Here is a 26284-nt window from a genome sequence, read left to right on the forward strand (position 1 = left end):
GTGTTCAAATATGTGCATGTTTGGTAGGTTTCCTTGGGTACAGGCTTAGATAGGCCCTAGATTGCAGCAAAGGGTTGATTTTGGGGTGGAAACATTTGATCCGTCCATGTTGTGTTTTGGGCTTTTTCCTGTTGCTGACACTAGGCCCACCCACACAAGTGAGCTACTATTTGTATCAGGAGTCTTGCTGGGGAGAAGGTAACGTGTGGCTCCCTATAGATTCCAGAACATTCTGTCACAGAAATTGGACGAAAGTTTTATTTTTAGAAAAAGTTTGAGGTTTGCAAGTGCTTCTGGCTATAAAAAAAGCTTGTTGAAACTACAGGAGTCACATGATCATGGACAACCATGGTGTCTAGTTTTCAGAAATGCCTTGGGTGTGGAGGTTTTCCTCGGACAAAAAACGTCACTTCTAACACGACTGTATTTTCTGATGGAGATTTTTTGGGCGCCATCTTAGAGTGGAGTCTCCATAGTATCACCATTATCATTAGGAAACTCACATATACGTCCTATATTTAAGGGTAGATCTAACATATTGGTTTCAGCGTAGAATCCAAAAAATATATTATTAGGACTGTTGGTTTTTCAAATGTGGGTAGGGTATTATTTACCTTAAAATAATTGAAAATTATTTTATCTCCTCCATGTTAGCTTAAAGTTGTTTTTACATTCGAGGGATCTGGCTCAGCGATTCAATACATTCCACGGGATACTGTCATTAAGGCCCTGGGTATCAGTACGTAGTTTATAGACCCATCTTTGTTCTTTTATGTGTAATCGATGTTCAAGATTGTCACCAGGTCTGATCTTTTCTAGAATTACCCAACACATATCATTTGGAGAGTGTTTCTTCTCTAAAAAGGGGTTTGTCATTCTTGTACTTGATCTCAAGCAACGGACAGTGCTGCGATGTTCACTGATTCTTGTTGTGGTTTTCCTTGTTGTCATGCCCACATAGTGGAGGTTGCATGGACATGTGATGAGATACACTGTGCCGGAGGACTGGCAGTTCGTAAAAGTTCTGAGGTCCCAGGTAGCACCTGTATTAAAAGTGAATCTCGTGGTTTTCATGGTTAAATGACAGACGCTACAATTCCCACATGGGTGATGCCCTTTAGGAAGGTTGTTTATATGCTGATTGGCCAGTTGGGCGTGGGGACGTGTATGTACTAAAATGTCCTTCAAATTTTTGCTCCTTTTGTGTGAAAACATTGGTAGTGCTATGTTGAGACCGCTATTATTGAGAGTAGACCAATGTTTCTTGACCACTTTAGCCACTTGATCAGACATCACGTTGTACGTTGTTATACAGATGGGGCGTTTGGGTTGTTCTGATATTGCTTTTGCATATGTTTCCAACAATGCTTCCCTGTTATTGTTGCCTGCTCTCTTTTGTGCTTGTCTTATAACAGTTCTTGGATATTTCCTTTGTCTTAGCTTCACCGCCAAATCTTTAGCTTGTGCTACATAGTCAGATTTTTCGGAACAATTTCTTCTTAATCTCAAGAATTGTCCATACGGTAAATTAGCCTTTAGATACCTGGGGTGAAAACTATCATATCTTAGAAGACAATATTTTGCCGTAGATTTGAAGTGAGTAGTTGTCCGTAAGCCTTCATTGGTAGCATGTATATTGAGGTCAAGAAATATTAGCTCAGACCTACTCATCGTATGCATGAATTTTAAAAAACTATCCTGTTCGTTAAGCCAGTTGAGAAAATCCAGCACTTCGTGTTCTTCACCTTTCCAGATCATAAGTACATCGTCGATGTATCTCCACCATCCTTGCATCTTGCTTCGATGAGGGTTGTCATCATTCAAAATTTTGTTGGTTTCTAGATTGTAAACATAGATCCCTGCTACACTTGGAGCGAAGGTACTTCCCATGCTGGTACCGTGTTGTTGATTGAACATAAGATGCTCAAATCTGCAGAAATTTTCTTGCAAGGCCCATTTACAACATTCCAAAACAAAATGTTGCGGTGTCTTATATGGCCAATCACTGTGGTACAAACTTTCTTCTAGTATGTTCAAAGTCTCATTATGTGGAAGACTTGTATATAAGCTTTCCCCATCAAGGGAAACCAGGATGTTCTTGGTTGGATCGAATTCTAATTCATTGAGTAAAATTAGAGCAGATTTTGTATCTTTAAGATAAGTGCTAGTTCTTTGTACTATAGGACGTAAAAAGGCATCAGAAAACTTGGATAAGGGTTCTAAAATTGACCCTATGCCAGATACAATAGGGCGTCCAGGAGGGTTATGTAGTGATTTATGTATTTTCGGTATGGTATAAAAATACGGAATTATTGGATCTTTGTTGATCAAAAAAGCACCTTCTTTAGGAGTTATCCAGTCATGAGTCAAAGCTTCTTCAACCATACTTGTAATATTGACACGTAGCCGTTCCGTAGGGTCAATCTCAATTTTCTTGTAATTCCGATCTTCTGTGAGCAACCTTAGGCACTCATTTCTATACGCCTCAGAATCTTGTATCACTATGCCACCACCTTTGTCTGCGGGTTTTATAGTGATTGAAGTGTCATTAGCTAGTGCCCTTGTTACTTCTTGTTCGTTTTTTGTGGTTTTGTGAAAAACCCTAGATGTCGTGGGGTCCAAGTCACCTAGTTCTTTGAGGACTTCCTTTTCAAAGGCCAGGAGCTCCACTGGTAACATTGAAGGCAGAGGCAAAAATGTAGATTTTTTATGTAAACCAGTGTCTCCTCTCTGAGAATCGTTAGGTTTTTTGTCACGAAAAAATACTTCCAGTTTCAGTTTTCTAATGAACTCATTCATTTTGCATAGTAGTACAAACTTATCCAGCGTAGGTGTTGGTACAAAACCCAGACCTTTTTCTAAGATTTGTGTCTCTACTGGGGAAAGAATTTTCTTTGAGAGATTGACAACAATGCTTATGGGTTGCTCATCGTTTGTTGCTCCGGGTAGCCCATGCTCCTGGTGTTCATTCGTGTCGATGTCAAGGGTTGGGCCCATTGGACATTGTTCTTTCCTTTTGGACGTCCTCTTTGTTGTCCTCTGCCTCTGCCTAAAAAAGGCCCTCTTTGGTTTTGTCCTTCATTTTGGTAACCAGAGTTCCAGAAAGGAAAAGGTTGTGGTTGGAATTGGTGAGGTCCCATAGCTGGGCCATAATAGAAGGGGGGGGCTCCAAAAGGTGGAGGTTGGTGATAAGGCCACCCATAGCCACCTCTATTTCTTGTAGAGTTGCCCTGTCTCCATCCTCTACCGTTGTTCCTTCTTCCAATGCTAGAGTCTGAATTATCAGACCCTGTATCTGATACATCTGAGTCGGTATTATAGCCAGCATTCCTATTCGTTGGTTGGTAATCTTCCCTAGTGTAGGGATAAACTTGGTCATGCTTGAAATTTTTCACATCTTTTTTGTATTTCTGATATTTAGACTCCTTCAGAGAGATCTCAAAATCTGTCATTTCTTTATTCAAATTTTCTAGTCTTTTTCTTAGTTCTGCTGGTGTCTGGAAAGTTTTTTGTTTGACTTCTATTGTGTGAATCTCATCTTTAAGCTCTGTGGCTAATCTGGCTGCTGTTTTTATTATAAGGACAAGCCAGTCTCTCGTACAGTGCCATGATATTAAAGACCAGTCTTTTATGAATACTTTATCGTTTTGAAAGATAAATGGTTCATTCTTTACAATGAGTCCTCGAGGAGCCGCGTTGGATCTTAAATATTCTGACATCATGACGCCATGTAAGATTGTTTTAACTTGGTTCCGTTTGAGTTCTGATAGTTCATCCCAACATTGAGTAGCTTCTGTACTGTCTCTGGGGTTAATACCAGAGAAATGTCCCATAGTGGCTAGGACTCTCTCAACCTCCTCATCCGAGTAGGTTAAGCCTGTAAATTCAGCCATGTCTCTGGACTCGTGTGTGGTTGTGTGCTATGTGAATCAAGTGGTGGTTAGTGAAAAGGGTGTTAGGAACTCCCGCAGCTTTCGCTGTAACTATAACTTGAATAATGAAAAGGGAGTTGGAGGATAAGGGTGTAGGTTTTTAGCCTCCTGTTACAACATATCTACCAACAGAATCCAAAGGGATCCTAATAAAAACCTACCAGAAAATTGTGTATTCAACAAGTTTTAAAGACCTGTGCTAGAAAAAACATTTGTTTCTCTAGAGTCCCCTCACTCACCTAGGGTTACCCCTGGGTGACATGCTTCATCGTAGGGGTCCTCCCAGGCATCTACTGTCTGGGGCGTGCTACAACTTTGTGAAATACGCAGGAGCACTTTGTTGTTGTTTCTACTATGTGTAGTGATGTGTAGTGATGTGCTGTGTGTGAGCACTTTATATACATGCACTTGACTTGTATTGATATATAAGATCCATGACACGATAAAGTTTGAAAAAGTTGTGTTGATCCCCTATCCACGCTATTTAGTGGATTAGGGTTTGTAACTAATTCATGTGTATCATTATATATTTTTATACAGAAACGTCGACCCTATACAACTAAGAAATCCTTGGTGCAAGGGAATCGTATGTATGTAACAAACTAAATACGTTACAACAAGTATAAAACTAACTGAAATTTTAAATACACGGAGTGGTACACGCAAGGCTGGTCCTTGTGTGGTCCTGAGGAAGTGGTTGGGGTAACCACGAAACATGTCGACCAAGTAAATAGGGACAGCTTCACATAACGGTTACTGTACTCTGTTACTAGCCCCAATTTTATTATACATTTGCCAGATAGGAGCAGAATAAATTTAAGGCTCACTATCTAGGTAACTTTTATAGAAATTCTTTTCACTCCACACAGCACATCACTACACATAGTAGAAACAACAACAAAGTACTCCTGCGTATTTCGCAAAGTTGTAGCACGCCCCAGACAGTAGATGCCTGGGAGGACCCCTATGATGAAGCATGTCACCCAGGGGTAACCCTAGGTGAGTGAGGGGACTCTAGAGAAACAAACGTGTTTTCTAGCACAGGTCTTTAAAAATTGGTGAATACACAATTTTCTGGTAGGTTTTTATTAGGATCCCTTTGGATTCTTTTGGTAGATAATTTATTAACGTGTCTGCAACTGACTTGCAGGTGGCAAGATACATTTGTGTGTTTTGGAGGACAGTTGTGAAACGAGAGAATATGAGCAGAGAACAGCGAAGGCCAGAAGATAAGATAAAGTCAGAGGAGAATAGTGTGAACCAACAGATAGTTGAGACAGGGATTAGGAAAACCAGACAGGGATTAGTGTACTCGGCCAGTCCCTAACACCAGCTTTGTAAACAGAGGCAGAAGGCTATTTTGACACAATACCGCAGGAAAAGCAGAAAAGACTTTGTTTGTCGTGCTGCCTGAGTGAGGGCAACATAAAATGGCGGAATACAAAATGGCGGGTCAATACGATCGAGATCGAAAATCGAATTTCCTCAAGGGTACTACATGAGGTTTGCCCGGTTGACAGAGTTGACCTCAAAGAAGCAGCCCAGAAATGTGATTTGGACGGAGGCATGCCAAAAAGTATTTGACTCCCTATAGCAAGCCATGCGCACAGGCCCTGTGCTCAAGGCCCCTATTTTTCGAAGGAATTCATTGTACAGATGAATGACTCAGAACATGGCATAAAGCCAGTTTCATCACAGCTAACTGAAGAGATCCTAGACCTACCTGTATTTCTCTTCTTTAAGAGGTTACTTCACAGGAAACAGAGGTGGAGTGCTGTAGAAAGGGAAGCCTTTGTTGTGGTCCTGATTCAGACCAACCACAGGCCCCTCAGGTGGCTAATTCAAGTGAGGGGTGAGAATCCAAAATTATTAAGATTGTCCATCTACCTACAGAGAATGGATTTCACGATGAAACATAGACCTGGAGTAGACCACACCAATGCTGATGGTCTTTCCAGGTTATTCCACCTTAGTGATGAGAACTCCCAGGAGGTTGGGTAGCTCTCCTCCCTTTAAGCTGGGGGGGGGGGGCGGGGGAGCTGTTAGACCTTGCAGCCTTAGGGATTTTCTGTTCTTCCCAAAACTTTTTGCCTGTGTGAATCACATTTTTCTTGATTATGTTTTTTGACCCTAGGACTCTGAGTAATTTACCACTGCTAACCAGTGCTAAAGTGCATGTGCTTCTCCTCTAGAACATGGTTTGAACAACTTATCCACAATTTGGCATATTTCATTTACCTATAAGTCCCTAGTAGAGTGCTGTATATGTGCCCAGGGCCTATAAATGAAATGCTACTAGTGGACCTGCAGCACTGACTGTGCCACCCACATAAATAGCACTTTAAACATGACTCAGGCCTATCACTGCTGGGCCTGTATGTTCAGGTTTACTGCCCTATCAACTTGACATTTAAAAGTTCATGGCAAGCTCTAAACTCCCTTTTTATTTCATATAAGTCATGCCTAAGGTCGGTCCTAGGTGGCCCATAGGACAGGGTACTGTGTAATTAAAAGGAACGACATATATTGTTAAGTTTTAAACGCCCTGGTAGTGAAAAACACCCAAATTTGGTTTTCACTACTGTGAGGCCTACCCCTCTCATCAGTTCAAACTGGGAATTCCTTATTACATATATAAGCTGTAATTCCTGATTGAGAAAGAGTATCCCAAACAGGTTTCATATCATATGAATGATAATGATAAATACTCTTTGCTGGCCAAGTTAAATTTATCATCACGTTTTTAGAAATGCCACTTTTAGAAAGATGGTAATTCTCTGCTCTTAGCTCTGCGTTATTGCAACCTGTCTCCAATACATGTCTAGGGTGGCTGACAGCTGGATGTTTTACATTCCTTTTAGACAGCCACACACAAAGAAAGTTTAGGTGTGACTGAGTGACGGTCCACATCCTGATGGGTATCCCTGGGCAGGATAGGAAGGAGGAGCTGACACGTACACCTGAATAGGCAGTGTCCTGTCCCCGCACAAAGGGCTGCATACCCCCCTGAGTCTGGAGCCAGAGCTGGGAGGGGGACCTCTGTGGGATCAGTGACAGAATATCAGAAACACAAATATCATGTGGACAGACTATCGTGTCAAAAATATCAAGGACAAATCTATCAAGAGTGTAAGTGCAAATAGGTAAGTATAAATTTACTATTCTTAACTTCAGATCTAGGTACCTTGAAGATATATATATCATCAAGATATATATATATATATATATATATATATATATATATATATATATATTCACTGAAAAAACCATAGGTTTCACACACGTTATAGTTACGAATTAGCATTTAAAAAACCTTGCAAATTCACTTAAAAAACCATAGGTTTCACACATGTTATAGTTAGCTGGACATTTCACTCGTAAAAAACCAATGAAATTCCCCCGTTATAGTTAGTGCAGGCAACTATAACTCACGCGACCGCAATCCTCTGCTGATGACGTCAGATATTACATCACTGTATTTAGACACTTATTTACCCATGTCTTCTTCCATTAATCTTTAGCTATACATATATTACAAATATTTATTTTTCATAAAGACACATATGTCATCAGTGATGTAATATCTGACGTCATCAGCAGAGGATTGCGGTCGCGTGAGTTATAGTTGCCTGCACTAACTATAACGGGGGAATTTCATTGGTTTTTTACGAGTGAAATGTCCAGCTAACTATAACATGTGTGAAAGCTATGGTTTTTAAGTGAATTTGCAAGGTTTTTTAAATGCTAATTCGTAACTATAACGTGTGTGAAACCTATGGCTTTTCAGTGAATTTGTACGTTTTTTTAAATGCTAAGTTATTTATTTATTAATTTTTTTTTGTTTCAGGTTTTTCACCGTGCGCGCACCGTGATTTATTTATTTTTTTAAATCGCGAGGTGCGCGCACCCTGCGCGCACGGTGCGCGCTCTGTGGACGCTCGGTGCGCTTCGCGCACCGAGCGCCCACGGGTCATAGTCCGTGCTGTGCGCGCTGAGTGCGCGCACCTCGCGATTTTTAAAAAAAAAATACAAATTGTTTTTTTCTCCCTTGAGGGTCCTTCTGTGACCCCATGACCAAGGCTAGTGGGTCAGGAACTGTCCACTCTGCCCCCTTTTCACGTTCTCCACCTTTTTTTTTCACCCCCTCAGACTGCGAGAGACAAAATGGCGGCCGACACTTCCTGGTTTCGACCGATTCGAATGTTTACCGACATCTAACAACCAATCAGAATTGCGCTCGCGCACGGCAGGGTGCGCGCACAGTGCGCGCACGGTGCGCGTATAGATATTGATATGCTTTTAAATGCTATTTTCTCAGGAAATACTGAACAGATTTACACCAGACCTGCAAAAGGCACTTCCTTGGCCTTATGGCTACCTCTCTGCCAAATTTCAAGTAACTCTGTTCAGCCGTTCGGGCTGTAGCTGTGTCTAAAGGTCCTATGGAAAAATGCATGGGGCAAACGCGTTTTGGGACCCCCCTTTTTTCTCGGCCCCTGCTTGACGAATCACCCCGAGACTTTCAGGGTAGGAGCTGAACGGAGCGCCCCATTAGTTTTGAAAATTTCGCGAGGATTCGTCAACCGGCGCCAAAGTTATTCAAAATAGAATTTTGAGATTTCCTATGGAAACTAGGTTGTAACTATAACTATCTACTGGCGACCGCCAGTAGATAATATATATATATATATACATATATATATATATGTATAGATAGATATAGAGAGAGAGTTATATATAGTAAAACTTTGCTTTCCCATGGAAAATGACCTACACGATATCCTTGCCCTCATTATTTTTGACACAATATTTGTGTTTCTGATACTTTGTGCACTTCAAATCACTTTGTGCACTTCAAATCACCTCCACTTCAGAGGCACAACTGGGTATGAGTCCTGAGTCTCTGACTCCACCAAATCAGACACTGATGGGCCAGCCAGGAGGAAGGACTGCTGTGCTGCTACAAGGACTACCAATCTGCTGGACTGCTGCTCTGGAAGAACTGCTTTTCTGCTCTGCTGCCTGCAAACCTCTGCCTTGCTGAGGAAGAAGTGGACTACCTTACCTGAACCCAGAGTGATCTCGAAGGGCATGCTGGCTTGCCTCCTTTTTAAGACTCAGTGATATCAAAGTCTTGCCCCCTGCTCCTGTGCCACGCCCATTGGAAGTGGTTCCAGGTGCTTGCTCCAGTGGAACTTATGCATCCTCTACTGCGTGAGCAGAATCAACGCATCGTTGCTGCTGCAGGAACAGAACCGGCATATTGCACTCAGACTCAGCACATCAACTGACATATCGTAATGACCACATCGCCGCCACTGCAGAGAGAGATGATCGACACATCCCCTTGACTGCGTGGAAAAATCCAGCACATCAGCTTCAGAACCAACGGATCTGGGAGCCAGGGCTTTGTCATCGGAACTGGCACATCACCATCATTGCATGTGGAAAATCACCTCGACTACAGGATGGACTCCAACGCAATAACTCTGCTGCACACCACCTCTTGCTTTTGCGACCAGAATCAAGGTACTTCGGATGAGCGGGCCTTGCGTGGCTCCTGTATCCGGCCTGAGCTCCATCACCATCAGCCGGACCTCTTGACTTTGCCCCGGTCCTGCAAGATTAGATATCCCATAGGCGCCTATTGTTTCTAAGTGCTACTTTTACCTTTGGAACTTTAAAAATTCATATCTTGAATTCTACCTATTAGATTTTTGTCATTTTAATCATCTTGTTTTATACATAAAATCATGATCAATTTTTCTAAACTGATGTGGAGTCTTTTTGTGGTGTCTTCACTGTGTTACTGTTTGAAGTGTTGATCAAATATGTTACACATTGCATCTTAAGTTAAGCCTTCCTGGTCTGTGCCAAGCTACCATTGGGTAAGCACAGCTTAATTTACAGTTTGTATTTGGCTTACTCTGACTAGGACTGCGGGTCATGCTTGGACAGGGTCCATACCTCTGCGAACCAGAAACCCAGGGCCTCATTTATGAAGTTTTGTCGTAGGGCAACACCGCAGGCCTTCCTGCTCTCCTTCCCTACGGCACAAGAAAAGAGCATGGTTGTGCCATATCTATCAGATACAGCACATTCCTGCCTTTTCCCGGACCACCATGGGCTGCTGTGTGCCAACGTAGACACCTTTGCACTGTGGTGCAAGGGTGCCTGCATTGCGAGATGAATATTTTTGTGCAGGAAGGGAAACCTCACAAGAGGCTTTTTTCTTTTTTTGTGTGTGCTGCAGAATGCACCACACATATAAAAAGGAAAAATGAGGAGAAATAACGATATTTCTCCTCGTTGTGCCTCCCCTGGGAGGCGTACATTTTTAGTACTGCCTCAGATTTACAATTTCCCAGAAATCTGGGGCAGTGTCAAAAAGCCATGGATGTTGCTGGGAACGCCCTCAGCAATACTCGCTGCTCGCCCCTTTAAGACGGAAAACTGCTTTAAAGGGAACAATATTTACAAGGCAGCAATAAGCCAAAAAAAGTGGCTTAGTGCTGCCTCGTAAATATGGAGCAGGTTTCTTCTCCACGGAACGTCACAAAAATTACTAACACCTTGAAAAACCAATTTAGCTGCTACAATATCAGGCTGGATGCAGTTCAATGAAAGTGAGAATCCAAAGATAATTGCAGTGATGTACGGCTATGGTAGATGCCTGCTCTGTAACAACATTCTGCCGATCTTCTGAAGGGATCTAATTGTTACTAAAGCCAAATGCTTGTCCAAGGGCTATACTATAAGTTTTTCAGGCATATGGATTAGGAAAACGTTTGGTTTTGATCAAGAATGAATTTGATATGCTTCAAAAGACTACTTAAGTGGGTAGCACAATCAGTGCTGCAGACCACTGGTAGCATTTAATTTACATGCCCAGGGAACATGTAGCACTACTTTACTAGGGACTTACAAGTACATTAAATGTCCCAATTGGATGCAAGTCATTTTTAGCATATTTTAAGGAGAGAATACAATCACTTTAGCACTGGTTAGCAGTGGTAAAGTGCACAGAGTCCTATGGCTATCAAAAGCTAGTTGAGAAAACAGGAGGGGTGAAGGCAAAAAACTAGGCGGTGACCCTGCACATAATACCAGGTCTAACAGCCCGCTAATGGAACAAAAATGAATAACTGTTAGTGATTGATATTTTCTGCACCAAGTGTTCGAAATACCCTTGAACACAATGTATTTCTGTGCTCTCGATATGGTCCTGGTATTGTGCCTATGTTCAACTCATTCTCCCAATAGACTTTTAGGGAGCAAAGCGAAACGAGCAGGTAATGATGCTGACGACTCATTCATTTTTTGCAGAGTGACTTTGTTATGCTCTAAAGCAATTAGACAAGGGAGGCCCCATACAATTTGCGTGCTTGTTTTTCCTGCTGTTTTTATTTAATGGCGCTTCAAACACAATTAGATGACATTTCAGCTAGTTACTCTCGGTTGAAAGTGTTGACTCCGCAAATTCATTGAGATGTGGAGTTTAAATGTCTACATTGACATGGGTGATATCTAAAATATACATGAGTTTTAACAACATAAATACAAGTTTGCATTTCCTTTATTATTTTCTTCTAATAATAGCTGACATTATAATTATAGTTGCCACCCTATTTCTAGCAGGGAGCAATGAATTAAACCACCAGCATTAACTTACATTCATTTGCCTTTTGTTGATCTGTGTCACTTTTCAAGTCAATGGTATATTCAGTATTCACTTAATAAAAAAGTTTTACCTTATAGCGATAAATAGAATAGGTGAAGAGAGATAGGTGTGATATTGTGCATCCTGTGATCAAGGATTACAAAGGTGATAGTGTATTGCTTTTGTGTAACTGCTGAAAATACACTTGGCCTCAACCCCCATGTTAGTTACACCTTACCTGGCTATGGTTCTGATGAGGGTCATGCTCAGCTTGCCAAGCAGGAAGTGAGCTTGCATGGCGGGGCAGAAGGGATTGCCTTGCATTGCTGAGGTCGAGGGAGTATAACAAACCCAGCTGTCTTAGTCTATGTGTCATTGTGCTTGCGTCACCACTTAAATGTTGGTGTACATCGTCTGGCTCTTCTATTCAATTGTCTATTAGTAACTCATTAGTGAATCACTGAGCATAAAAGTGCAAACTGCAATGCTAAGACAGGCGCCCTGTTAACAGAACTGATTTGTTCTGTATCTGCCACTTGGGGACCTATTTATGAGGCCATATGCATCACTCTTGCACCAGGCAATGTGGTTCAAAGGTGACGCAAACATTAAGACAGATTTTTGCAGCCACACAAAACCACTTTGTGTGGCTCTAAGTGGCTCCAAAAATCTAGAGTAATGCTATTCATTGCAAATCGCTGCATTCCGTTACTCTGCCCCAAGAAGGCGTTCCATGGGCATTGCTTGGGTGTTCCCAATCAACTCCCATGGATTTTGAAGCATCTCTAGATTTACAAGAACTTGTAAGCCTGGGAATGCTCCAAACTTTTAAACCTTCCCAGGGGAGGCATAACAAGGAGAACTATCTCCAATATCTTCCAGTTTAAAATACTATGTTTAGACATAGTTTGAAACATTTGCAAATGTGTATGTATACTGTACAATGCAGCGTGCACAAAAAGTTGGGAAACTTTGGAGGAATGTTCGCTTTTCTTCAATGTTATGCCTGCCTCCATGAGGCATTCATTTTTTACTCAAAGCACTCTCTATCTCTTTCAGTAGGTAGATATTTGCATCAAAGCCTGGGGTTGTTGCATTAAAGCACTCATGTTCCACCATTTAGACCTACTTTGTGCTACTTCAGGGCTACGTTTGAGTGCAAAACAAGTTTTGTGCTTGAAGGTGAATACCAGTGCAATGCTTTGCACTCATTTGCATCACTTTTGTGAAGCAAACCCATTGCAAAATGTTATTAAATCTGGGCCTAAGACTAAATGTATTAGTCTTGACCTGGATGACCCACCTGCTATATCTGACATTTCTGTCCATCACAGTTGTCCTGAAATCATGTCTAAGTTTCGGTCAACTGCGAACAATGACTTTTTATTGGTGCTTTACTTGTCCACGGTTCTTTTTGCTCTAAAACAAGTTCTATATTTTTCTAAATTGGTTTTTGTTCTTTACCTAATAATTGTTGCTACTACTTGAACTTAACACACAATTCTATGGAAATTGCCTGCTGTTTGAGCTTCAGCTACCAGGGGCCGCATTACAATAAGTGCCCCAGGGGGCGACGGGTGTTTGAGCCCACTTTGCGCACCCCTGGGGCACTTTGTCATTACAAAAAGGGGCACAGATGCTTCTGTGTCCCCTTCAGTAATACCAATAGAGCTGGCGCACTTAAAGCGCCAGCGCTACCTTCAGGGGGCATTCTCTCATTTGCATAGGGGCTTGCCCAATACAAATTAGGGGATTCCTTTGCCTCTGTGCCCATGTCATATTACATACGCGGACACAGAGGCATATAAGCTCTCAAGGGGCGCATTCACGAGTTTGCGGCTGCCCTGGGGGCAGCGCATACATCGTAATAGGGCGCATTGCCATTGTTTGCACCCAGCGCACCTTTTATAAGTGCGCCTGATGCATACAGTGACAATGCGTAATACAGCCCCAGGAGTTGAGCAGAGATTCACTCAGAACTGTGTTCTGGCCTAACCTAAGTGGATTTATTATATTGGAATGGGTACTAACCAAAAGTAATAACCCAACTACTAAGAGTACCTTTGTTCTACAGCGGAGGAAACACTAGGATGAACCCTGGCATTAATAATTACATAGGATAGACTTAAAGCACTGTATCTTGCATCTGCTGATATGATATCAAAGAGATGCCTGATCTCCCAGCATCCCATAGCCCTTTGAGTTTCTGCACGAAACAGAAATAGAGAAGCCAATATCAATAAACAGAAAGAAAGGACAAGCAAACTAACATTCTACCTCATCACTTCTATAATATTCCAGCACTACATCCTCAGTGAGACAATTTGACAAGAAAATATATGGGTTAATGACATCAAACCCAGGTCTCTCCTGGATTTAAATGACAGAATGCAACCTTTGATTTCTATTTCAGGCGGTCCTGAAAAGAAACAGGGTGGAAAATACTATTAGATCACTGGCAGTTTTGCCACCATCAAGAGGTCTGCCACCATCTCATCGCGTCCTAATTTAAGAGGTGATGAGCTACGCGGGATGGTGGCAGATCTCCGTGAGGACTGTGACTGGACAGTGATGGTTGGGACAACAATTTGGTGGAGAGAGTCCTAGAAAAGACGTGGGGCCGGATTAAAAAATTGATTTGCCTGTACTTCATCACGGATATCAAATCTGTCTTATTGCAAGTGTCATAGTATTGTGTGTACTTGTAGTAAGGCAGACATAATATCCATCATATTTGTGGCATAGTAATCTTTCTACCGAACTCTAAATCAGACAGTAAATTTCAACTATAGATTCATACATTTGAGGCAAAGATAGCGTACTTGCACCTATTTTAATGATTCTTTGATCGATATTGGAGGAAGTACATACATAGGTGACTAACAGGTATGCATCTGGTTAGCGACAACAAAACATCTGTTGTCTGTAAATGTGGAAGGTCCTAAACAATTTCATGTATGAAACCCTCAGTGGAAACAAGAAGCAATGCTTTGCCTATTTCATTTAATATGTTATCTAGCATTGTTATTAATTGGGTGTCCATGGAGAAAAGAGGGGTATGAGTGAAGAACTGATCATAGGATTCCCAATCAGACACTTTATTCCTTATTTAAGTAAAAATACCAGTGATGCTTTTTATGATCAATCAAAATTCAACACTAAAAGTGTCTAGCAACGTGTGTATTTTCGACACTTCAAAATATAAATTTGTTTAATAAGTTTTAATTCTTTTTGGACAGATGTATTTTAATAGCTCGTTCGCATTGGACTCCGCATTGGTGCATCCTGAGGAATCGAGACTGTTCCAAGAGCAAGAAAATCCATTATTAGTGGCCAATCAAATATCCATGGCCCTATCTAGGCCAACGTCTGCCCCGCGGTCAAGGCACACCGTGATGCTTACGCCTCAGCCTTTAACAGGTGAGAAGCAAAAGAATAAATGTAAAGATATATGGACAATCATAATACATTCTCATACGTCATAATTCATTCATAATCATAATTCATTGTCATACTTGTATATAGTTGTCTAGAATCTTGAAGTATTGCAACAACATGTAATTCACTATGTAATTTCATGAGAATCTTGAGGATCAATATAAACCACATCTTGGAGGGAAATCCCTTGCAGGCAGACTTGGTTTAAATGATCTTTGTGAAAGTTTGAGTGCATATGTTTTGTTAAAGGCTGATATGAATTGCTTGGTATAAAATGTAACCCTAATTTACCACTCCTGTTTTACCTAATAGTAATAAAATAATTGGCATTAAGGTGCTTCTGCTTATGGGCACTGGTAACCTGGCTGCACCTTAGAAAATCCTTCTCTCCTTTCCTCCTCCCTTTGTCATTGGAAACATTTCGCTCTGATACTGTTTTATTCATGCATGGGCCACCACGTCCATGGTGGTGTCTTTTGCAAGTTCAGTGGACTGTGGACTTATTGTCTTTTTTATTTTTAGATTTTTTTACAGCTGTCTATTGTTGAAATATCTATTGTATTCAAAAGCAATGCTTCCATTGTGTTTTGGCTCAGCCCATTGCTTATTATTGGATGACTTTCTTGTCATTCTTATTTGCTTTTCCATTTACTTGATGGCTTTCCTTCCTCTACTTGTTTTTGTCCCTGTCCTGCAGCATACCTGCTTTAATTTTTGTTTGGTTGAATAACTTTTCTCTTTTAACTGTTTTACTTTCAAGGAACTACCTTTTTTGTTTTGTTTCAGCACTCTGTGGAAAGCATGCATTTTATTTCTCTCTCCCTATTCCCTGTGTGCTGCTTCCCCTACACATTCCCTGGCCCTAAGCTCTCACATGGCGCTCCCATCTCGAAGCTCATCACTTAATTCCCTCACTTTTTCCCATTCCATTCAGAATTTTTCCATTCCGCACTTCTCTGATGCTCCCTTACTCCTCACTTCCCATTTTTTATTTGATTTAACGTTTTTTACTTTTTGGAAGAGCTGGCAACTGCAATTTACGACTGAATCTTTGTGCCCCTTTTATTGTTTTTTAATTAACCCCTCCAAGATGTCCACCATCTTGTAATGGTAATTTCATAAAGCGGCTGGTCCATCATGAATTATCCCGCACATGCAAAATCACAATGAGGTGCGATTCTGCCAACATCAGAGAATAAACAATAATGTTACTTCACCCTACAATGGGATTAGGACACATACATTTATATTAACACATCACATATTTGTAGCAGTAATCCCATACACCAGGTATTATTTAAAGTACGATTAAAAACATGAACCCAGGATTAATATTAAAACAAATGTTGGACATTCTACCTTTGTATAGTTTGTTCCATACCCAAGAAACTACTCTTTTTCCATACACTGAACTAGGAAAACTTAGATGCACTTAAGGGAAAAAATGAACTACTCCTAAAGGGGATGTTTGCCACACCCAGGCTCGCGCCCAAACTCTTGCCATCATTAAGAGTACTATGGTAATCCCTATTTCACCATTATCTTGGTTTTTAGACCCCGTTGTGATTCAACACTCTGCAGCAAAATACCGCTATCGATTTCTTTCCCAAAGGAGCTTGGGAGGAAATCCCAGGTGAAAAGAGTTGGAAAAATGGCCAGAATAGAAGAAAAACCTGCAGGAGTTGGTGCACCGACACCGATTCCCACCATTAGTTACCAATCCTAAGAAGACATTCATAATAGATGGATAATCCTGCAACCTAGAATTACTGTGTTCCATAATACCAGTAATTGTGAAGGCTGGATTGCCCATGCAGGCCCCCCCCCCCCACCAATCGCTGTAATGAGAGCCTCAGTATGGTAAAATAGGGAAAAGTTACTTCTCTTTTCAGAAATGTAAATATGACAATAAAGTTTCCAAAGGCTTATAAACATTTCAGATACTCCTGTAGGTTTACACAGAGATAAGTGTGATTTCCATGACTGTGGGAACAATATTGGTGGCTAGCAATCATCAGAAACAACTGTGTCATGCGCAAGTTTACCAGATTTGGAAAGGGAATCACGACTTACCTTGAAGTCAATATTTTCAGAAGTCACATGGACATTTTCACTTGATGAGCGAGTTGACGTAGCATTGACAAACGTGCGGTCCGTGATGTTTTAGTTGCCTCAATAGATCAGAGTTAGTGGTGTAGTATCTCACTGTTTATGGTGCTGGAGTCTAGTAAATTGCTGAAATTAATGCACGTGTCAGTAGAGTTAGGTTCTCTAGAGAGAAGCATTTTCTCCCACATTCTCCAACGCTTGTATTAGGCTTGAAGCAATTTCGCTCCGAATTTCACTCATGTTTGAAGAATCATTGAGACATAGAGTTAGTCCGAAATTTGCTTGCAGTTGACAAGGATAACTTGATCAGGATTATGCGTTTTCACAAGGGTTGTATTTATGGAATGGTAAAGTTTAGCTGTTTCGCAACGAGAGGGGTAAAGTCTGCCAGACTACACTAAATTGACTTACCATTACTAATGTCCATGACTGAAGAGTTTACATATGTGACTTCATGCAATAGCCTTCATATTGTCACAGGTAATATTTCCTCTGCAGTAGGAATTTTTTTAAATGACTATCATGTGCGTGCAATTCCCCTAGATTTTTGCCTTCTGTTACTGAACCCATTTGTGTTGTTCTAAGACCCGATGCATTTTACCCCTGCAAACCAGAGAGGTAAAGTGCTTGTGTTCTCCTTTTTAAACATGGTAAAATTGGCATACACCTAATTGCAAATATAATTTACTTGTGTATCCCTAGTATACCTGCACAAAGGGCCAGGAAATTTAAGTCTACTAGTAGGCCGCAATATTCATTGTGCCACCCACTGCACTAGCCCTGTAAAGCATGTTTCCAGGTCTTCCACTTCAGCCTTAGTGTGCATTTTTAAATTGCTGTTTTGACCACCCTTTTGACCGGCTTAATCCTTTCTTGTTAATATCTATAAGTCACCCATATGTTAGGCCTTATTGCCCAATCAGGCAGGATGCATGGTTGTTAATGATAGGATATTTAGAATATAATGTTTTGCAAGTACTATCAGTGAAAACTTCCCCGAAGCCACTTTTCACTGTGACAAGTCTGGCTCTTCCATAGGAAAATAATGGGTTGCATTATATACTTATAATGCCTAATTTCCATTTGCGTTATATACTCATAATGCTTAATTTCCATTGGAGAGCATCTAGAAAAATGCTTCAAGTACTCATTTTAAATTATTTAAAATCTAACTTAATAGTAAGGACAGATTTCATATTACAATTTAGGACAATATACTTTTTGATAGCTGCCTCTTTTTCTGCCTAAAACCAAAAATATTTTCTGTCAGTGTCTAACTGTCTCCTGAATATTGATTGCTCTCCTGTGGTGAGATGTGTACTCCTCCCAGACAGAGGACAAAGGGCCATGGGTGTGGGAAGGGAGTTTCCTTCTTTGACAGGATCATGTGCTCACTCCCTTCCTGAACTCCAAGGGATGCCAACCTTGTCACTGGCAGGTGAGGCTCATACCCAGGACTGCTTCACTTTTATCTAACCAATCAGGCTGCCCCAACCTGGGATGGAGGAAGGAGCTGCTAAGATCTAGTTTATAGGGAATCCAAATGATTGCCCCCCATAATCTGGCGCTGGGCATAAAAGTGGCATCCCTAGAACTCTCCTCAGAACACTCTTGGACCAGTGAAGAATTAGAAGGACTACCATGTTCTCTGAATCCTAAAGAAAGACTGGACCTACTTGCCTTGAACCCAGGACCACAGAAGTGACTTCAAGCATCAGTTGGCCGACCTCCTGTCTGAGCTACAGGGACACAACAAACAGAGCCCTTTTTCCTGCCTTCCAGCTGACCATTTACAACTGGACCTGACCTGATCCCCTCTGCCGGCCACTTTGGAAGTGAGTCCTGACCCCTAAGTACAGTCCTCAAGGTCCTAGACATGTGGTTGAGGTTGAAGTGTACTCCTCCCAGCCTAACTTACAGCTTACCTGATTCAATGCAGAACATGGGCAACTTTTGCTGATGGCTTCATTGAATTCAACACCGAGCAGCACTCTATCAATGGCTTGAATGGAAGGACACAATGCTGAGGAGCACTGAATCTACACTGGCAACCTTTGTTAACAGCAGGACCCAGCTTAACACAGAGCAGCCACCGATCAATGCCAAAAGCTCAGACAGCAGTTCCCCACAATTGTCGGGCCATTCCTTGAATCCAGCTTGCAGCTTGCCCACCCGATGGCTCTTCAACGACAACTTTTTCTCCAGGAAATATCTCCAGAAAATATTCTAAGTCAGAAGGTAAACATTCCATTGGGACTATTGTTGTTCCTGTACCTGACCGGCAATACATTGCAGTCAACCTTAATTTTTCACTTTGACCCTGTCTAGCATGACCAGTTACCCGTTTTAGGTGCTTAATGGGGCTATTTTAACTGAAACTTTAAAAATTCATATCTATAGTTCTTTTTATTGTATTTTTGCTATTTGTATGTCATTTTATTGACTAAAATATTCTCTGTTTTTCTAAATTGGTTTGGGATTTGTCTTGTGTTTTGTTGTTGCTTGATTACTGTTTGAGGTCTGCATAACAAACTTTACTTATTGCCTGTAGGTTAAGTCTAACTGCTCTGTGCCAAGCTCACAGAAGGAGGAGCATAGGTTAATTTAGTGACTTTAGAGATTCACCCTGACAAAGACTGTAATTATTAATTGAGGTGGGTTCTCATTTCCACAGCTAATACTCCAATTTCATATATAAAGGAATATTTGTCATTATTGAAAAATATCTCAGGTAACTGAATACAAAGCATTATGATGTCTCTACAAAGCAATCTAAAATATTGCATTGCACATTTTTAAAGAAATGATGAAATGACCCCATGTATTTTTCATAAAATTTGCTTTCAGTTATTCCTGTACACATGCATAGCTTGCAGTATAAAGAATTGACAATATGTGTTATGATTATTTCATAATTGTGTTTTATATTCATTTGTCTATATAAAGTAATACCACAAATGTGCATATTTGTTTATATTAATGCACACTATATATCAGTCTTAATCTGGAAAACATGTGAATTCGCATCCCAATAAGCTCATTATATGAATGATAACATGGCAGTAGCTCAGAACCTCGCGTTAAACACTATGGGCCCGATTCACAAAGGCAAAGTGAGACGAAAGTCTAATTTCTCGACTTTTGGGATTCACAAGGGGCATTTACTACTCGTAAAAAATGCCTACTCGTAAATGCCCTTTGTGGATACTGAATGTCGTAAAGGTCGATTTTCGTCTCACTTTACATTTGTGAATCGGGCCCTATGATATCTGTATCACATTATAAACTTCTCCATGAATACATGGTAATCTAAGTATGCCTTTTTAAAACAAAATATTAATATCAACTTAGCTGTCTTACTGTTTTCCAACATGCAATTTATGGGAAAACATTCCCCAATTTTTCATTTACTGGCTGGTGCAAATGTTTTCGTCAGACATCCAACTAAGGAGTCAGTGGGATGAGTTACAACAGCATTGGATCAGATCCAGACTGGAGCTCTTTGTAAGAGATTGGGGGGCATATGTATCAACATCACCATTTGCGATTCTCAAATAGCGATTTTTAAAGAATCGCTATTTGAGAATTGCAAAACGGGATGTATTTAAAAAATTGCAAACTTTTTGCGATTTCTTAAAATTCCTTAATTGCGATTAGCAAATTGCGAAATCGCAATTAAGGAATACCTGCCCATTCATTTCTATGGGCCAGGAGACCCATAGGAATGAATGGGAAGTAATTCTCAAATAGCGAATCGCAATTTGCTAATCGCAATTTGAGAATAATTTCAAAGGTGCAAGGGTGTCATGATGACACCCTGATGCACCCCTGAAATGAGCGTGTGTGTGCATATGGCACACATACATGCCCTAAGGGCATGTATGAGCGCCACGTGGCACTTTGTAAAATTAAAAAAAGTGCATTTTGAAAGGAAATCGCAAATTACCACCAGCTGGAAGTTGGTGGTAATTTGCGATTTCTTAAGGATAATTTGCACAACTTGGGTGCTTTTTACATATCATTTAAGAAATCGCAATTTGCGATTTCTTAAATGCTTACGCAAAATTAAGAACTCGCTAAATTAGCAATTCCTTAATTTTGCGATGGGATTTGGCTCATACATCCCGATTACCGATTTTTTAATCGCAAACGCTGTTATTTTGCGAATCGCGGCGTTTGCGATTAAAAAATCGTTTGATACATATGCCCCTAAGACATTTACATAAACCACAAAAATATGCAAGTAAAACAATATAACATAAAAAACAAAATAATAACAATCCATTGACATTGTTATCTAACGTGCCTTGTACATTTAAGTTTATTTTCACGAGCGATAATTTTTATTATTTTACCACTCTCCAAAGCACAAATCCAAATATATTTATGTTTAGCGAATACCTCGACTATTTCCATTCATGAACCTGCTTTTTTGTCGGAACTAAACTCAAGTCACTAGTTCTTCAGTGAGTGACTTAAAACAACTTTCAGCTCATGACCGCGGCCTTCTTAAAACATGGCACCTGGCAGAGTACTTTAAATTGACTCTAGGAGGGATCAACAATAGCAGCACTGTGGAATATCACTTACAGAGCACTGCAGAAACCACCACTGCATTATACCATAATAACAAATGCAGAAGCGATGCCGGCCATGTCGGCCTTGCTCTCAGTAGTGTGGAAAACAACCCATTGTGCTGCAAAGCATGTCAGCACTTCACTCCATGAATTCGATTGAGGTTTACGTTTATGCATGTTTATTGTGCTAACAGTGCTCACACTGTGAAACTTAATTGTGGTTAGGTGCAGAGGAAAACATATTTATTCATAGGATTTAAAAGGAAGTAGAGATTAAATAGTGCTCGAAATGAGGCCAAGCTCTGATGTGGAGCATGTTCCAGGGAGCATTGTGGGTCAATGTACAACAAAAACGAGAACTTAGAAAAATTATTTATTGACACGAAACAATATACACCTGCACCTTACCAAATACATAACTATAAGATGTCTTATGTGTCAATCCGTTTTGAGTGACCGAATTGTCTTGGTAAATTGTTCAAGAGATTGGGAGCTGCGACAGAAGAAAACCCTGTAATCATGCAATTGGGGAGGGAGAGGTTTAGTTTAAAAAGTGGCTGGGTACATCCTCCCTGCCATACAGTATAAAACAAAAGTTCCAGCCACTACAAGAAGAGGCGGCACTGGGTTCTTCCAACACCGAGAGTCAGTACCCAAAGGAAAGAACCCTCCCTCCTCCCCCAGACAGGATTGTTCCCTAAAATGAATGAAGTCCCTCATCTACTAAAGTGGCGTTCTTCATCATCAGGCCCTTTGTCACCATGGTTTACAAAGCTCCACATGGTGGGCCCCCATAGAGCTCATCATGAGAAGAAATATATGCCTCCCTATTGGTGAGGTGTAAAAGGGACCTTAGCAGTAAAACTGCACGAGGGCAGGTAATTTTAGTGAAGTTTGATATGATGGAAGGATGTTTGAACTTCTGGTGTGTTATGTCTGTACGATGAGGCCGATGGAGACTCACTCTGCCCATCCAGCTCTGAGAAGCCTCTTTTTCAATAGTTTACTGCCCATAATGATTGTTTATAGAAAACCAATCCAAGCTGGCTGACATACATTCTGGGATGTGCTTTCAATTCTTATTTTCTGTTCAACAATATATAGGACAGCCAGTTCAACGCTTCATGGTGTCACAACGTAGATGAAGTCTTTTTAAGCTGGTTCATTACTCATTAATCTTCCTTTTGTGCCTTTGGTACATTTCAGTCCTATGTCTTCAATGCAGACGTGTGCCCATCCATCTGAGCATTACAGTTAAAGGTGCCAGAAGTCACCATTGTTCTTTCTTTTCCCTACATCTCTGAGGTCCTTCTTTGCAGACACCTGCTTTCTATATCAGTATTCACCATACCTCAGACAAGCCAAATTCAAGCAGAAAGAGTTCTTACTGAGGCCAGCTATTGGAAAGGTGAAATTCAGAGGATCAACATTTTTGAGGAAATGTGCTTGGCTTAGAACCAGGATTTCTTAATTAAGACACATGAATTTAAGGCTGTTTTATCACTTCCAGGACTGTTTTAAGACCTTAGCATTTGACTTCAAATGGTTAGCATACCTAGTGAATATAAAGGAAATTTGTGTGACAGTATAAATGGAGGTATTTGGATTATGTCAACATCATTAGGTGTTTAATGTAAATATTAAAGAAAGATTGGGATTATGTCAACATCATTAGGTGTTTAATGTAAATATTAAAGAAAGATTGGGATTTTAGGCATCTGAAGGGCTCTGCTTGTGACCTCATTGGTGGGGTGTTGTAATTAGCCCCACTTGATGTTTTCACTGGAGTGTGAATGTAACGTAAGGGTTCGAAACAATTGCCAGCAAATTAGTTGAAGTTTGTAGACTTAGGTATTGTGATCAGCTATAGAATAGATCGCAAATGATTCACATTGCATATGGTCCACTAATAATATTCATGTGTCAAGAAGATGTTCATTAATGTCAGAAAAGACTTCAGAACATTGTGATTCAATACTATCTGTGTGACATATACAAAATAGTTTCTCATTTTTTTTAATTGCAGCTGCCATATGTTCCCACCTAGCATCATCTATGTTGAACTTGGCCCTCTCTCTTGGGTCACTCCTAAAAATGTTGCCTTAGCCTCTCCTGTTTTCTGAATTTGTTTACTTGGCATTAGGTCTCTGAGCAATTTACCACTGCTAACCAATGCTAAAGTGATTGTGCTCTCTCTTGAAAACATGTTAACCATGTTTTCTCCTGAAAACATGGTTAACGCAGTCACTCTTGTACTCAGGTTGTTTGGTGAGTGTATTCTTCACTTTATAAAGTTCTTTCACTGAATTCTTGTCAGATTCAATTTGTGATGAAAAATACATTGCCTTTTCTTTTACAAGGAGTGATTTATATTTAGTTAATGAAAGCTTGTAATTTTCTTTCTACAAGGAGTCGTATTGCGTTCTCCATTTTCTCTTTAAGCGTCTGCAGCCATGGCGTTCAAGCCTAAGAGCTTCTGAAATCCCAGGGACAGAAGGGGCGAGTCCTACCTTGGCGAGCCTTTTTTATAGGCACCACTTCAGAAAAAGCTGAATAAAGCAAGTTAGAGTAGTTCTCTGCCGCTTCATCTTGGTTTTCAGCTGATATGGGGAAAGAAGAAGATAGCAGTCGCTGTAATTAATTCTGATCGATATTGGTCCATGCTTGATACTGGCCTGCGGAAGCCTGCTTCTTAAGAACTGGGTCGACCGCAGGGCAGTTGATCGTAAAATAAATCGCTGAATGATCAGACCAGGTGAGAGTAAGTGTTTTGATGTTAGAAATATTTCTAAAAAGCATGTGAAGTGTATGTCCCGCAATATGTGTTGGCTCATTTATAAATTGTGGAAGATCAAGAGCCTCCATTATTTCTGCTAAGGCGATGGTATCTCAGTTATTCTTCTGATCTAAATGAAAATTCAAATCTCCAAGAATCGTAAAGTTGGCACTACAATTGTCTGACTCGAGAAGAGAAGTAATAGAGCCTAAAAAACAGACTTGGGGCCAGGAGGGCAGTATATAAGAGAACCTTTGAAAGAATATTTTTTTGTAAGCTCTATGTTAAACAACAAAGCTTCACAATCGTCAGCCCGTATTGTCGTAAACGTAGTCTTGAGATGTTCCCATAAATGATAACTAGCCCCCCACCTTTTTTTAGCAGACAATCTTGTGTGTGCAAGCGATATCCACTGGGAATAGCCGAATTCAGATCTGGCATGGATGAATCGGTGGCCCAGGTTTCTGTTTTAAACGTAATATCAGAATTATGTCAGTCAATAAATTCTGCTGTTTCTAGTGCATGTTTTATTAAAGAGAGAGTGTTTAAACGTGTGCATTAATTGCATCAAGGTTAGCTTTCCTGCTGGTTTTAGGACGTGGATCAAAAATTCTAGAAAGAGTGAAAGGACCTACCAGCTGAAAGCCGCATCTTGCCCCTCTAGGCGAAAAGTGGTCATATCCAAATTATTGCAATTAAGGTTATCTTTGTCAAAATCTAAAAGTTCATTACTTGAGAAGGAGATTCTTGGCCTGGGATCTGGGCGAAAACCGGCAAGGGTTCTGGCACTAAGCGCAGTCTTAGCGCGGACGGGCTTGCCCTTGGCGCGCCAGCAGCACACCCACTGGGTGTCCTCCATGGCATGAGTTAAATATAGTGGTGCCGGTAGGCGCACAGATGTGCCCTACCAGAAGTGCCGGAAGTGACTAGCCTGACTGGTTTTGTGACACCCTCCGTGCAGAACAGGGCAGGAACCAGGTGTGAGAAAGCACAGAGAGCGCGAACGAAGTAGGCAGAAGCCGGCAACGTAAGTAACCCAATCTGCTAGTTATGTATCACACGAGGTGTTTCCCCCACAAGTATTTCATCGAACTGGTGCAAAATAGTAAAAACACACAAACATAGGTTAAAAATAAATGAGACTGAAATAGATTAAAAAAACTCCTAAAAATAGATTCAAAATTAAAGCTGGATAAGCATTTTACTATTACATTGAGAACGTTTGACTTCCAGTTGAAGGCAGTGATATCATACCAAGTAAATCTTCTCCACAGATTCCTTCACTACTATCCTCCAACAGTGCCCCTCGTCTCTTTATAAGCCCTCTCTAACATACATTTCATTTGTTTTATAGCACTATTCATGCCACTGTAGGGTGTCAGACACTGTACACACTTTATACACAGACACATAGAATCATATGTGTGTAAGTCAGTCTATAGGAAATGTTACATAAGACAATGTGGTGGAATCACATGCCATCCACACTGGTAGGCAGCATATTTTCAGAATTTTCGGCCTGGAGAAGCACAAACTCAAGATTTAAAATGTGCCACAGTGGTTGGGGTTGGCTTTACTGATAAAAATGTATTTCACCCCAAACAAACCATTTTTTAGCAACATCAAGATAATCAAAGACTGGGCAAAAAACATAACGTTCTGACCTACTTCCTGCCAACTGGAATTATACAACAGCACTAATTATGTGCAGGGTTGACTGAATTATGTGGCACAAAAAGGAAAATTATACAGCAGAAAACGATACGTTATGTGATAGTATTGCTTCATTATT

General features: G+C 40.6%; 1 protein-coding gene across 1 annotated transcript in view; it reads left to right on the forward strand.

Moving 5' to 3' along the window:
- Nucleotides 1-26284, forward strand: part of TCERG1L (transcription elongation regulator 1 like) — a 1143777-nt gene that overhangs the window by 39618 nt on the left and 1077875 nt on the right. Inside the window, exon 3 of the mRNA XM_085606206.1 lies at nt 14832-15012. Coding sequence (XP_085462332.1) covers nt 14832-15012 — 181 coding nt within the window. The remainder of the gene's footprint in view (nt 1-14831; nt 15013-26284) is intronic.

The sequence above is a fragment of the Triturus cristatus genome, chromosome 1_2 (assembly GCF_964204655.1).
Source record: "Triturus cristatus chromosome 1_2, aTriCri1.1, whole genome shotgun sequence".
NCBI classification, from domain to species: Eukaryota; Metazoa; Chordata; class Amphibia; order Caudata; family Salamandridae; genus Triturus; species Triturus cristatus.